General features: G+C 45.0%; 1 protein-coding gene across 2 annotated transcripts; it reads left to right on the top strand.

Moving 5' to 3' along the window:
• Positions 1 to 817: 817 nt before the first annotated feature.
• Gpr83 (G protein-coupled receptor 83) lies at positions 818 to 13,121 on the top strand. Of its 2 annotated transcripts, XM_042685276.1 has the most exons (4): positions 818 to 1,204; positions 6,356 to 6,481; positions 9,416 to 9,549; positions 12,497 to 13,121. In XM_042685276.1, exons 1-4 carry the CDS (start codon positions 818 to 820, stop codon positions 13,119 to 13,121), a joined length of 1,272 nt encoding a protein of 423 aa, XP_042541210.1. The 2 variants fall into 2 exon arrangements, with proteins under 2 accessions (XP_042541210.1, XP_042541211.1); XM_042685277.1 differs by lacking the exon at positions 6,356 to 6,481.
• The last annotated feature ends 1,041 nt before the right edge of the window (positions 13,122 to 14,162 follow it).

Raw genomic sequence — 14,162 nt, 5'->3', positions numbered from 1 at the left:
CCAGGGCATCATTACAAGAAGCCAAGAAATTATTGTATGTGTTGTCACCACCACTATGTGGTGGAAGATTATAAAGTGGGTGTGTGTCTAAGAACTCTACCATAGAGGAAAGGAGAGCTGTTAACCAAGGACAGGAATATGAAATACCTCACACAGGTATCTCACACTGCTAGGAAGTGAGGAAGCTGCTGTTCGACCTAGACGGGATGCTTGGTCTCCCTCAGGTTCGGGCAGCTGAGTGCTCATTGTGGGAATGAAGCCAGATGAGCGCGATTTCCTGAGCAAGCAGTCAGTGTGTGTGTGAAACTGTTAAAGATGAAACCGGTCTGGGAACGGTGTCCTCATCAGCTTAGGCGCCCTGCTGAGATCCAGCCCTGCCCGAGACCCCGCCCCTCACACGGTCCCCACGCGCCCCTTTCCAGCTGCTCGTCGGCATCAGTGGGAACGCAGCAGACCCTGGGCCAGTGTGTGAGTTCGAGTCCTCCCGGAGAGCGGGGAGTGAGGTACCGGCAGAGCGAGCGAGAGCGAGCGCATCACTGAGTCACCGGCGCCCCGCCAGAGCCGCTGCTCTGCCCAATCGTCAGAGGCGCCCTGGGGGAGCAGAGATATAAAAGTGCGGGGAGAATCCCGCGTGTGGAGCCAGTGAGGGCTGCGGGCCAGCTCTGCGCCCAGCCTGCCCTGCCCGCCCCGCGCGCCTGGCTCTGCGCCCCCCGCGCCCCGCGCCCCGCGCGCCTGGCTCTGCGCCCCCCGCGCCCCGCGCCCCGCGCCCCGCGCGCGCACGGGAGTCAGGGATCCCCGGACCGTGCGCTCCCGCAAGATGCGCCCGCACTTCTTGCTGCTGCTCCTCCTCCAGGCGGGGGAAGCCGCGGAGCGCGCCGAGGGCCGGGGCCCCGAGCCCAGCGCGGACACGGCCCCGGCGGCGCCCAATACCTCGCGCTTCTTCTCCTGGAACAACTACAGCTTCTCCGACTGGCAGAACTTCGTGGGCCGGAGGCGCTACGGGGCCGAGTCCCAGAACCCCACGGTCCAAGCCCTGCTCATCGTGGCGTACTCCTTCATCATCGTCTTCTCGCTCTTCGGCAACGTGCTGGTGTGCCATGTCATCTTCAAAAACCGGCGCCTGCACTCGGCCACCAGCCTCTTCCTCGTCAACCTGGCGGTGGCCGACCTCATGATCACGCTGCTCAACACCCCCTTCACGCTGGTGAGGCCCGGCCCGGGGCGGGGGGGGGGGTGGCTTCAGCCCTCGGTGACCCCTCAATCTCCCCTCTGTCCCCCCTTCCCTCTCTCCTCTCTTCCTGTCATTCTCCATCTCTTCCTGGGTCTCCCCCACCCCATCCTCCTCTTTCGCTCCGTTTTGGCACCTCTGCGTCTGCCTTTCTGTCTTCACCCTCAGCCTCACGTCTCTTCTCTCTACTCATTTCTAGTTTCTAACTTTGCACTCTCTCCTCTGCTTTTCCGTCTTTCGGTCAGTCTCTCAGTCCTTCTGTCTCTCTCTCAAGTCCCCCCCCGCCCCATCTCCTTTTTTATTTCTTTTCTGATCAGTCCCTCTATGGCTTTACTTTTCTCTCTCTTCCCCACTTATTCTCCTTCTGTGGTTTTCTCTCACATTGACTCCTGCCTCCCCTCCCGCTCTTCTTTTTTCTCCATTACTTTCTTCAGCTCGTGACATTGGATCAGACATCTGAGTGTCCGCAGCTGGCTGCAAATAAGGGAACATTTGCTGTTTGAACTCATTGCATTGGACATTTTTTTAAAAACTTACCAAGCAGTAAATGAAGCAGATGAAATGATTAGGTCTAAAATTATTACATCAAGTCATCTCCCTACTCTTGAGTGAGCCTTCTAACTGCTGTTCCTCTTCCCCATTCACAGGGTGCTGCTGTTTGCTGCACTCAAACAATAATTGCCAATGAAACTTTGCCTTTCCCTAGGCTGCTTAGCTGGATTGCATTTCCCATCTGTGGTTGTGTGTGTGAGCCCAAGGCCTGTGCTGGAATAAGATGAGGATGAGGTGGACTTGGGCCCAGACTTAGGCAGGTCTGAGGCCTTCCTACATGGGTATTTCTCCTCCAGCCCTTACTACCAGCATCAGTGATGCCATTTCTGTCATTCACAAGCCAGGGGGCAGTTCACGTGGGTTTAGAACGAGGACTATGACTTAGCAATCATAAGGACAGATACACAACAGGTTTCTGTAACATGAGTTTTGTTTTCAATTTATAGAATAACAAATGACTTATTTACTACCAGTCAGAATCTGTTCATGCCTCTCTGTCTCTCCCCTATTCAGCGTGAGCATGCATGAGCACGCTCACACACGCACATGCACACACACACAAAGACACACACACAGAAATGAAAGACAACAACTAAAGGATGAACCCCTTCAAGAGTTTCTACCTATGTGGATGTTCTTCTAAATCTTTTCTCTTCAAAACACTCATCCAGTCTCTTGTTCTCTTATGAGAACATTACTTATATTTTATAGCTAAGGAAGCTAAGGTAAAGAGAGGTTCAACCTTTATCCATAATGAGTTACAATCTTTAGTTGAAGTTCAGTGTCTGTCCAGTGTCTGTTACTCATAGGAAAGGGGAACATTCTTGAACTATGTTCTGATTCTGCTGCTCCAAACATGAAGTTGTCCTGTTTGCCCTCCAGCTTACACGTAACCTATTGATGGTCCCCTGGATCCACTGAGCACTGACCAAGGATAGAAAGGTTTCTGACTAACACCCCTTCTTCTTAGTACATAAGAAAGCAGAAGCTCTGGCTCCACTTTCTCGGTTTCTAAGCTGAGAAATGGAAATGCCAAGGTTAGAGCAGGGAGAGCCGGGAACATAACCATAGCGCTGCTGCCCAGAGCCATGTGGATATGTACAAGACCCAAGAATGATCTAGGAGACCACAGATCTGACAGTCCCAGGGTGTCTCCTTCAAGAAAAGACATCGAGGTCCTGAAAACTCAGTATTCCCTCTGGCACAAGCAAACCCTTGAACATGACCTATGGACCCAATCCAAACTCATGTTAGAGTTTTGAAAGTGATGACAATGAGAGAGAAGGTTTTTTGGGGGGAGGGTCTTAGAGCCATGCAGTCTACTCAGCCTTTGGCTGGTTGGTAACAGTATCTTCCTTCCCCAATCTACCTTCCTCTACTTCATACATCATAGTTGTAATGAAGCCTAGTGCTAGGCTAGACAAACCAAACAATGGCAGGGACAGACACAGGATGTAATGTAGCTCACAGAAGACAGGCTTTCATTTTGACCTGCCAGAGTGCCATGACTGGGTCAAAGGAAACCTTCAAAGGACATGACATTTCCATGTGACCTAGATGAATGGCAGTCTACCAGGTCAAGAGTTGAGATGAATGCTCAGTGCAGACAGGGAGAACAAGGCGAGGAGGCAGCAAATTTCACTGTGTACTGAAGCTCTGTGTAGCTGGAAAAGCAGACAAGAGGCACAGCAGAGGGATGGCAGTGAGGGTGGGCTCAAGAGATGGAGATAGGCCAGAAAAAGAGACTGGGGCCATGTTTGCTGGGCTGGGATATTCATGTGCAGCTGGCTCTGTCCCGAGAACTGTGACAATGCTCAGCTGGATGATGACAGCCATCTGATCTGTGGTTAAGAAATCCTTTTCTTTTTTTTTGGGCCTGAACTCTGGGCCTGGGCACTGTCCCTCAGCTCTTCAGCTCAAGGCTAACGCTTACCACTTGAGCCACAGCAACACTTCTGGCTTTTTTCTTTTTGCTTATGTGGTGCTGAGGAATCGAACCCAGGGCTTCAGGTATGCAAGGCAAGCGCTCTACCACTGAGCCAACTTCCCAGCCCTGGTTAAGAAATCCTGGTAGCAATATACAAGCTGAATTATTGAGAGGCAAGACTGCAGAAAGCTGTCATAGCCCCATGGCCTTGGGTCTGAAGAAGAGGGAACTGGTTTGAAAAATATTTACAGGTTTGAATTTGGTCACTCACTGAGTATGGGGAATGAAAAGCAGGAGTATCTGAAGATTGCTGTCTCAGTAATGTTTCTGGGCTGCTCAAAAGCCTCAAATGGCTTTGAATCTTTTCATTGACCTGGAAAAACAGTCTGGGCCTGCTGTCCTTGTGTTATAATTTGGCCAATCTTGTCCGCCTTTCTTATGTGCATGCCAGCTAAATCAACTCACTCAGAATTCTGGCCTAGTGTCTATGTCTCTTTTCTTCTTTTTTTTGGGGGGGAAGGGAGGGAAGGGTGTGGGGAACGTATTGGAGCTTGAACTCAGAGCCTGTGCACCAACCCTTAGCCTTTTCACCCAATGCTGGTTTCCTACCACTTGAGCCACAGCTCTTCTTCATATCTCAGCCTCTGAGTAGCTAGGATTGTAGCCATGAGTCACTTGTGTCCAGACAGTATCTATGACTTTTGTTCTGATCTCCATATGTATAAGTCCTTCCTCATTTCTAATGCTGCTTACACTGTCACAATGGCAAATTATGACACATGCTTGCTATGAAAGAGGCATATTCATACCTTCTCTACATACTCATACCTTCTCTACATGTGTAATCCATCTCATTTGATTTTCCTACTAACTATGTGAAAAGGCTTGATCTGATTTACAGAGGAGGAAAAATGGGCCTCAGAGAGACCTTAGTGTTTTGGCCAAAATTCTGCTCTAAGTACAGAGAATATTCTTTCTGTTAGGCTAAATGGCTATCGCCACTCCTCTCTCTCTGGTCCACTCCATCTCTACCCGCCACCTCTCTCCAGCCCCCACTCTTCATCTCCATAGCACACACACTGATTACTTTCTGTCTTTAATTCAAGTTGTTTAAGCCCTCCTCTGCCCAGATTGGAAGCTCCTCTATTAGAATCGACACACAGTCTCTCCTGGGCATACTATTCAAGCATTAATTGAATGAGAAAATAGTGCTGAATGAACATGATGAGGATGAGGTCTGCCCCTAGGGCTATACCTTTCTCCACTCCAATCTATACTTATTTAGGCCCCTGGTCACCTTCCCAGATGATGAGTTGCAAAACCAGTTTAGACAACATTTCCTAGCATGGGAGTTTGGAATATAGCTGAATGGTACAGTGTCCAGCACCACCAAAACACAAAAACAGATTCTAACACAGCTATATTAGAACTTTTCAGACATTTGCTCACTAGACTGAATTCTGATAGGTCAAGAAAAATTTTATTACACATAAAATACAACATTTTCTTTCTTTTCATTTTTTCTTTTTCTTTTGCCAGTCCTGGGGCTTCAACTCTGGGCCTGGGCACTATCCCTGAGCTCCTTTTTGCTCAAGGCTAACATGCTACCACTTGAGCCACAGTGCCACTTCTGGCTTTTTCTGGTAGTTAATTGGAGATAAGAGTCTGTCACAGTTTTTCCTGCCTGGGCTGGCTTCAAACTATGATCCTCAGATTTCAGCCTCCTGTGTAGCTAGGATTATAAGCATGAGCCACCAGTACATACATCTTCCTTGCTTCCTTCCTCCCTCCCTCCCTCCCTCCCTCCCTCCCTCCCTTCTTTCTTTTTTTCTTTCTTTCTTTCTTTCTTCCTTCCTTCCTTCCTTCCTTCCTTCCTTCCTTCCTTCCTTCCTTCCTTCCTTCCTTCCTTCCTTCCTTCCTTCCTTTCTTCCTTTCATTAATTGTACAGGGAATTTCATTGTGATATTCAATATATGCATGCAATGTGCCACGATCCATTTACCACCTATCAGTTTCTCTCATTTTCTTGCTCACTACTTATTTCAACAGCCTTCTATCACTGTTCCAGACATTTTTTTTTAATTTAATTTAATTTTATTTGTGAACATACTGTACAGAGGGGTTACAATTACATGGGCAGGATAATGCGTACATTTCTTACCAAGCATTGCAGCCTCCTCCTTTGTTTACCCTTCACCTCCCTTCCTCCCCCCTCCCCCCCAATCCCAATCCTTCTCCTTTCCCCCCCCCCCCCCCCCCCCCGCACCGACATTGTAAAGCTCGTTTTGGACATGTCAACTTGTACTTCTCATTGTTGCAACAGGTCCACCTGTATCTTTAAACAACTGGTTTTTCCCCATCTCCTCCACAAGTTATACTGACATCAAATATAGTGAAAGCAGGGGTAATACTGTGGGGGAGGGACATACAAAGCAACAAAGAGATAGCCTTATAAATGCGTTAGAAACACATGCATGAAAGAAAAAAACATTAAAATACATATCTAAGGGTTCATTTTTTGTCTATTGTTCTGTAGATTTTATACTAAGCCCAAAAGTTAGAAGCCATTTTAGCAAATGTAAAATGTCCAGAGATTTTACATATATTGACAGTCAAGGCCTGTCTGACCTCTGGTTGCTTGTCTCTAGGTTCGGTTTGTGAACAGCACGTGGGTGTTTGGGAAGGGAATGTGCCATGTCAGCCGCTTCGCCCAGTACTGCTCCCTGCATGTCTCAGCACTGACACTGACAGCCATTGCTGTGGACCGCCACCAGGTGAGACCCCTCCTCCCCACTCCCACTCCCAACTCTGTTCTTCCTGGAGTCTCTGAGAGACACTCTCAGGACAAGGTTCTAACTCAGTGTTCAGTGAGCACATCATTAAACCCTTTATTTTAGTTGTTGCAGAAAGTTATTCCCAGTTTGATTTTTCCAATTAAATCTAACTACTAGCATTTTCTGTTTCAGAAAGGAATGAGCTTGTTTTGATGGTAGTAAGGCGAAGTTGAAGTTATTGAAGAGGTGGTGAGGAGAGAAGTTATAGTTACATAAGTAAAATAATGAATACATTTGTTTTTAATCATTGTTACCACATCCCTCATTATCTTCCACTTACCCCTCCCTATCTCCATCCCTGCCAAGTTGTAATGTTCATATCCAAGTGTCATATCCAAGTGTCAAGTGAATATCAATGTTGCTTTGGTTAATCATTTCTCCTGTTGTTTCTGTGATTCCCTTTCTCTTCCACATTTTGAATAATTTTACATGCAAAACATGAGGTACAAAAAACTAAGAGAAATGAAAAAATTAAAACAATAGAAAAAAAGAACAAACTACATACAAGGTCTAATAAGAACCTTTTGTTTCCATTTATTGGTGTTCATGTTGATATGCTTCGTTATATATGGTCCTATGCACTAAGCAGTTATTGAGATCTCCTGTTAAAAATATCATAGATGTATTCTAGTTCTTACAAATGAGGGACATCATGCAACTTACTTTTCTTTGGGCCTGGCTTACTTCACTTAATATAATTTTTTTCCAAGTCTTTCCATTTCCTTATGAATGGAGCAATGTTATTCTTTCTGATGGAAGCATAAAATTCCATTGTGTATATGTATCACATTTTCTTGATCCATTCTTCTACCGAGGGGCATCTGGGCTGGTTCTGTATCTTAGCTATGGTGAAAAATACTGCAATGAACATGGTTGTGCTGGTAGCTTTAGTATGGCCTTGTTTGTGGTCATTTGGGTAAATGCCCAGAAGTGGGATTGCTGGATCATAGGAGAGCTCTATGCTTAGTTTTTTGAGGAAACTCCACAATGTTTTCCAGAGTGCACATAATTGCAGGTCAGAGAAAAGTCTGTAGAGTGGAAGATGGATATGTACTGGCCAGACCATGGAGGAGTAAACAAACTGGGATGCCCAGGTGGCAGGAGTAGGTGACAGAGTGGTGCATGGAAGAGTCCACAGTGAGCACCATGGGTGACTCTTTAGTGAAAGGAATCCAAAGCAGACCCCAGCATATCAGTCCTGGAAAGGGAATGGCTCTAGGTTAGTTGCCTTACACATGCTAATTTAGTACGCCATATTGTCTGTTTAGACTATACTGAGTCAAGGAGCAAGGACTCAGGGAATTGCCTGTGTAGCTTTCCCAAGATCCTGTAACTATGAATGAGGAAGCTAGAATGGAGACTGTGATTATCTGGCTCCCTCATCACTAGACTGCTCTACTCCAAGATGACTCAAAGGAACCTACACATCCACACCAGTATTGTTAAACAGAGAGTTGGAATTTGTCTTGAAAAGCAGCAAGAGGTACCAAGGATCAAGGGACAGAAGCTTAAAAACGCAGATTCAATGGGAGAAATGAATATTTAATAGAAATATCTAAAGGTAGACTAAGCTGCTTGAAAGGTAATGAATTTCATGTCACCAGCCATATCTAAGGAAAGTCTGAATGACACCTTGATAGGGATACCTTTTGAAGGGATTCATGAATCAGATCAGAAATTGGGTTGACCAGACTGAAAAAATCTCTTTAATCTCTGAAATGCTGTAATTTTGTAAAGATCAGCTCTTCGTTTCTATTGTAGGGATGTTATGGAAAATGTAAAAGTTTATATACCAATATTTCCTTTCTTTTCTTAATTCTCCCTAGGTTAGCAAGAGCTATGGGTTGCCTTTACCTAGCCCATGTTGAAGCCATTTAACACAGATAACTGAGAGGTGACTCATGAAGTGAGAGTGACTCTGAGGAACAAAGGGAAAGTGTTGCTCATAGTGACCACATAGCTATGACATATGCTTATCTATGGAGGACTGACCTAAAGCCAACATAGTCCATGAGCAGGGGTTAAGGCCTCTGCCTAGGCTGACTCCCATCAGAGTATAAGGATGAAAAATGGCAAAGTCTAGAATAAAAGTGCTCTGAAGCTTCATCACATCCTCTCAAAAAAACCTTGGAAGAAATGGAAGAAAAAGCAACATTTGAGTGTCCTGTATGTCCTAAAATGGTATCCCAAGGCAGCAGCAGTGGGACTAACCATCCCCAAATATCTTTAGCAAGAGGGAATGAGCCTCAGCTTCAAATGTCTCCAAGTCTTAAATAAATCCATAATACTTAAACATTTTAGAATTGACCAACCTACAATAGCAATTCCACAATGAATGTTCAGCCCAAGGCCTTCAATGCTGCCTCTTCTATGTGAAGGATGCTGGCTCATCATGGCAAGGTTAACAGCAGCCTTAATAAATATTATTGCGAGCTTCTGAGAAGTGACAATGCAGCCTTCCCTCCTACCATAAGTCATGAGTAGTTACTGTCCGTATCTCTCAGCACCAGACCTTTGCAGACCCTTTCATGTTTTAGAGGGTCAAGAGTTTTAGAAGGCAGATCTTGAAGAGGTAGGGACCAAGGATGAACTTTTCCCTATGCCATCTTTGTTCTGGAAGCTGGCTAGACCTCTTCTTTGGTACCTCCCTGTTCAATTCACTGCAGCTATAGGCTTCTGAACTGTCAACCAGTGTGATCCCAGATGACTGTGGATGAAGCAGAACCGTGCCCTACCTCCAGGTATCCAACATAGCTCAGGGGCTCAACAATGAAAGGAAATGTTGCTTGACTTAATAAATATACCCTACATCAACAGGTGTCTCATTTGCCTCAATCTTTTTCCCTAGTAAAATACCCTTTGCTTATTTTCCAGGTTATTATGCATCCCTTAAAACCCCGGATCTCCATCACTAAGGGCGTCATCTACATTGCTGTGATCTGGATCATGGCTACCTTCTTTTCACTCCCACATGCAATCTGCCAGAAGTTGTTTACCTTCAAGTACAGGTGAGATGTACTCATAGAAGCAGTCTAGGGCTCTAGGGAGCTTGCTCCATCCCTCTCCTCCCAAATTGACAGCTGCCTTCTTGGCAAAGGGAAATTGGTGTTTGTTCCCTTTGGATTTATAACTCTGAAGATTAGAAGTGCCTGAGTCACTGGGCTTCTCTCCTTTTATCTGTCCTCTCCCATTATTTTCTGGTCTACACACATTTACTCCTGTCCCTCCCTCCTTTTTTTTTTTTTTTTCTTTTCTGGACAACTTTGGCTTCTTCAGTCGCTTCCAGTGTGTCCACAAGGACAACACAGTAGTTATCAGATTCTGCCACTAGGGGGGCATACACTCACATTGCCTTAGATGAGACTCAACACTGCCTTGTTTAGATTGAGCAAGTTTTTTTTTTTTTTTTTAATTTTTTATTCTTATCTTTAAGTTGTGCAAAAGAGTTGCCATTCAACAAAATGCATCTTTTTTTCTTCTTTTCTTACATTAAAAATTTTTTCTTTTACTGTGATGTACAGAAGGGTTACAGTTATATAGGTAATGAGTACATTTCTTGTTAAACATTGTTATCTCCTCCCTCCTTTTTCTCCCATTTTCCCTCCCCAACTCCCTTTCCCCAAGTTGTAAAGTTTGTTTTTAGCATAGTGTCTCGTGAGTATTGCTGTTGCATTGGTTCACCCTTTGTCCTTTGTCTCACCATTTTGTTATTCCCCTTCCCTTCCTCACATCAGATAAACATATATACAAGACAAAAAAAACAAACAAACAGTGACTATAGGGGATAAACAAAAGGAAAAAAGAAATAAGAAATAACGTCATACAGCACACTAAAAAACAAGACCAAAACAACTTTCATTTCTACATCTTGGAGTTCATTTTGACTACTATTCATTTAAATGCTTACACAAAACATGCATTCATGTATATGAATAAGATGGGATTCTCTACTTCTTTTGAGCTCCATTCTGGTGTCATTACCATGTGATCTCCCCAAATGAGAATTTCTTTCAAACACTCAAGGTTTAAAAGTTTTTGAATTAGTTAATTAAAACCTATTAGACAAAGTTAAGGAAGACGTGGCTTGTTTCTGAGCTGATACCTAGGTGATCCCAACTCCTTGTGTACTATTTCTACATTATGAACCCTCATTCATATTCACTAAAGAAATGGTGAATGAGCTTAGAGTGATCTCAGCATTTTACAGTTGCAGGTGAGATTTCTTCAGAACAGGTGTTGGGATGGAGGCAGGTGCACATCCAAGTGTGTCCGAACTCCCACAAGTGATGAGTGAGGAAGTAGGGAGACGAGAGCAAGAGAGGGAGAGACCAGCCAAAATGGAATTTTAGGAGAAGAGGTATCAGTGAGTGCCATTTGGGGCTCTAGAGCAATGTGGCTGGCCTACTTTACTGGCACCGAGCCAAGCAAGCCAGGCTTTCACATTCTTCCCTCAGCGATTGGTTCTAAGCTTGCTGGAGGAAATGGAAACTGCCAGCCACTTCTCTTCTTGAGTCTATGGAAGAGCTGTCATTGGCTCAGGGTTGTCCTGTGTGCTAGCTCTTTCTTTGTGCTCATCAGGAGTTGGAGGCTGGTGCTCTGACTGGCAACGAGGATCTTGAGATGGAAGTAGAGGTGCGGTTGGCATGGTACCATCTGTGAATGAAAAAGCCAAACATGAGTACACGTCCATGAAGTTAGGCCATAGTACACACACACACACACACACACACACACACACACACGCGAGAATTCTGGGGCATTGAAGTAGAAAAGACAACTGTACTCACGCTGGTGACAAAAGCAGAGTCTAGAGTTTGGGTGGGTTTCTGAATGCTCCTCCACAAATTCCAGAACATTGGAAAGAATCACGTAATCAGACCATCAACCTTCACACTTCCCGTTTTCCTTCACATCTTAAAGACTAACTTTTGTTGCTTCTAACAAAAGGAAAGGGAGTTTCCTCTTTCTTTTGCCAGTAATGACACCAGCACATATTATAAGCCATAAGCACACATATAAGAATGGCAAAGAGGTCCAGGGCACATTCTATATATAATAATATTGTTATATATGAATGGCTGAAGTTCCATTTACTGGTCAGGTCTTCCTACTCATATTCTCAGTCTATCATTGTCTTAATTACATTTCAGCTTCCCTTGGGAAGGAGACCCTAGAACAATGGCAAATTCTAACATTTTTTTTTTCGTGAATGAACTAGTTTTCAGGGTAGGACACTATTGCTTCATTCATTCATTTACTCAACAAATACCTATGGGGTCTTTATTGTGGGTTAGGAGCATGCAAGGTTAAAGGACATGAAGTCATTCAGGGATCTTTCATTTTCAAAAAAACACATATTGTTCTTATAAATGTGATATACGGAGGGGTTACAGTTACGCAATCCAGTTAAAGTGTACATTTCTCTTTGGACAATGTCATCCTTTCCCTTGCTCTCTCTCAGTTTTTTCCCTCCAGTCCTCACCTATAAGTTGTATAGTTTATTTTCAACATAGTGTCTAGTGAGTATCACTGCTGTATTTGTTCACCCTTTGTCCCTCCATTTCTTTTCCTCTCCTTACCCTCCCAAAGATAGATAAATGAACCAACAAGACAAAAGGAAATGAAAACAACTACAGCATCCCAAGTCTCTCTTGTTTTCATTTCCTGGAGTTCATTTTGAAAAATAGCACATAGCACATAGCTATTGAGCCTATGTAATTCTCTCCTAAGAATATCCTCCTTTCATCCCACTCTGTGTAAATGCCTAGAGATCAGGGATCTCTCTTACCTGAACCACCCAGCCTTGTGGAGAACCAGAAACATGAGCAGATAATTAACCCATGGCTCTAAAAGTGCTGTATTAGACAGACAGGCAGGCAGGAAGAAGAGGTAGACTTCTTAGGAGGAAGCCTTTCCCATCTGTATCTCCTCTCTCCCTCTCCTTCCTGTCCCCAGCGAGGACACTGTACGCTCACTATGCCTGCCAGACTTCCCAGAGCCAGCCGACCTCTTCTGGAAGTACCTGGACCTAGCCACCTTTATCCTGCTCTACATCCTCCCCCTCGTCATCATCTCTGTGGCCTACACGCGCGTGGCCAAGAAGCTGTGGCTGTGCAATGCAATTGGTGATGTGACCACGGAGCAGTACCTTGCTCTGCGGCGCAAAAAGAAGAAGACCATCAAGATGCTGATGCTGGTGGTAGTCCTCTTCGCCCTCTGCTGGTTCCCCCTCAATTGCTATGTCCTCCTCCTCTCCAGCAAGGTCATCCACACCAATAATGCGCTCTACTTTGCTTTCCACTGGTTTGCCATGAGCAGCACCTGCTACAACCCCTTCATCTATTGCTGGCTGAACGAGAACTTCAGGGTTGAGCTAAAGGCATTATTGCGCATGTGTCAAAGGCCTCCCAAGCCTCAAGAAGAAAGAATGCCCTCCCCAGTGCCTTCCTTCAGGGTGGCGTGGACAGAGAAGAGCCATGGTCGGAGGGTTCTGCTAGCCAGTAACCTCTTGCCTGCTACCCAGCTCCAATCTGGGAAGACAGATCTGTCATCCGTGGAACCAGTTGTGGTGATGAATTAGGAGAGATTGAGAAGAGACAGGGAGAGGGTCCTGGCCAATCTTCACAGTGCTGGAAACAGAGTTCCTAGGACTGTAGGGATTCCTAGCCCCGTGTAATGAGTAAACCACGAGGCACCAGTTAATAAATCTCTAAGAAATGCTGTGAGGTGTAGCACCTGGATTTCAGAGCAAAAGGACTTAAGGCAATCTTAGCTCTGACAATGGCAGAATCAGTCAGCTGCTTCTGTCAGAAGCTGCCTCCCCGCCCTTCTACTGTGGAAGTCTGAGACTCTAGTTGTGGCTGACCCATGCACCTGGCCCTGCAAAGGGCTGGTTCACTGGCCAGAGAAATGTCAGCAGGTTAGTGCTCATACCGAGGACCTCATGCCTTACCCTTTGAAGTCACTGTGCCGAGATGAATCACAAGTCCAACTTATAAGAACTCACTTATGTTCCCTAAATACAAGCAAAAACATTTATTACCATTTTGAACAGTTCAGAAAATTGTAAAGGAAATGATTAAACCCAACCAAACCATGTGTGGTCATTTTGTGGCTTTATTTGTGACTTTTCCCCTTTGTATATATGTCTCCTTGTGATTTTGCGCATATGCATGTGTGTACCTCCTAAACTTTTGAACTGTAATTTTCTATTTACATTCTAATAACCAACAAGAGAAATAGGCATAACAGAGTACTTCTCAGCAGTGTTCAAGTGGTGTCCACTAGAAGCACTGAAGAATGGCTTCCAGGGGAACTCTAGGTGAAGGTTGCTAAGTCAACAGGACCCATTCTATTGTGTGGCCAGTGGTGAGCAGGACTGAATGAGGTCCCTCTCTCTCGAGGAGATGCTATCGCAATGAACCATGGTACAGGTCAGCTAGAAAATGTATTTCCTTTTTTCTGCAATCACGCAAAGACAAGAAAGGCTGACACATTCCTCCACTTTCATAGTGGATGAGAAGCCTACTTTCCATCATGCTGGAAATAATCATGCTTGCACACCTCATCCACCCAAGCTGTCTAGACAGGCTATCTCTCTGCAGTCTGATTAATGAGATTT

The sequence above is a fragment of the Dipodomys spectabilis genome, unplaced genomic scaffold (assembly GCF_019054845.1).
Source record: "Dipodomys spectabilis isolate Male_0828 unplaced genomic scaffold, ASM1905484v1 ptg000094l, whole genome shotgun sequence".
NCBI classification, from domain to species: domain Eukaryota; kingdom Metazoa; phylum Chordata; class Mammalia; order Rodentia; family Heteromyidae; genus Dipodomys; species Dipodomys spectabilis.
Note: the sequence above shows the minus strand (reverse complement) of the source record. Positions and strands in the feature narration are given on the sequence as shown.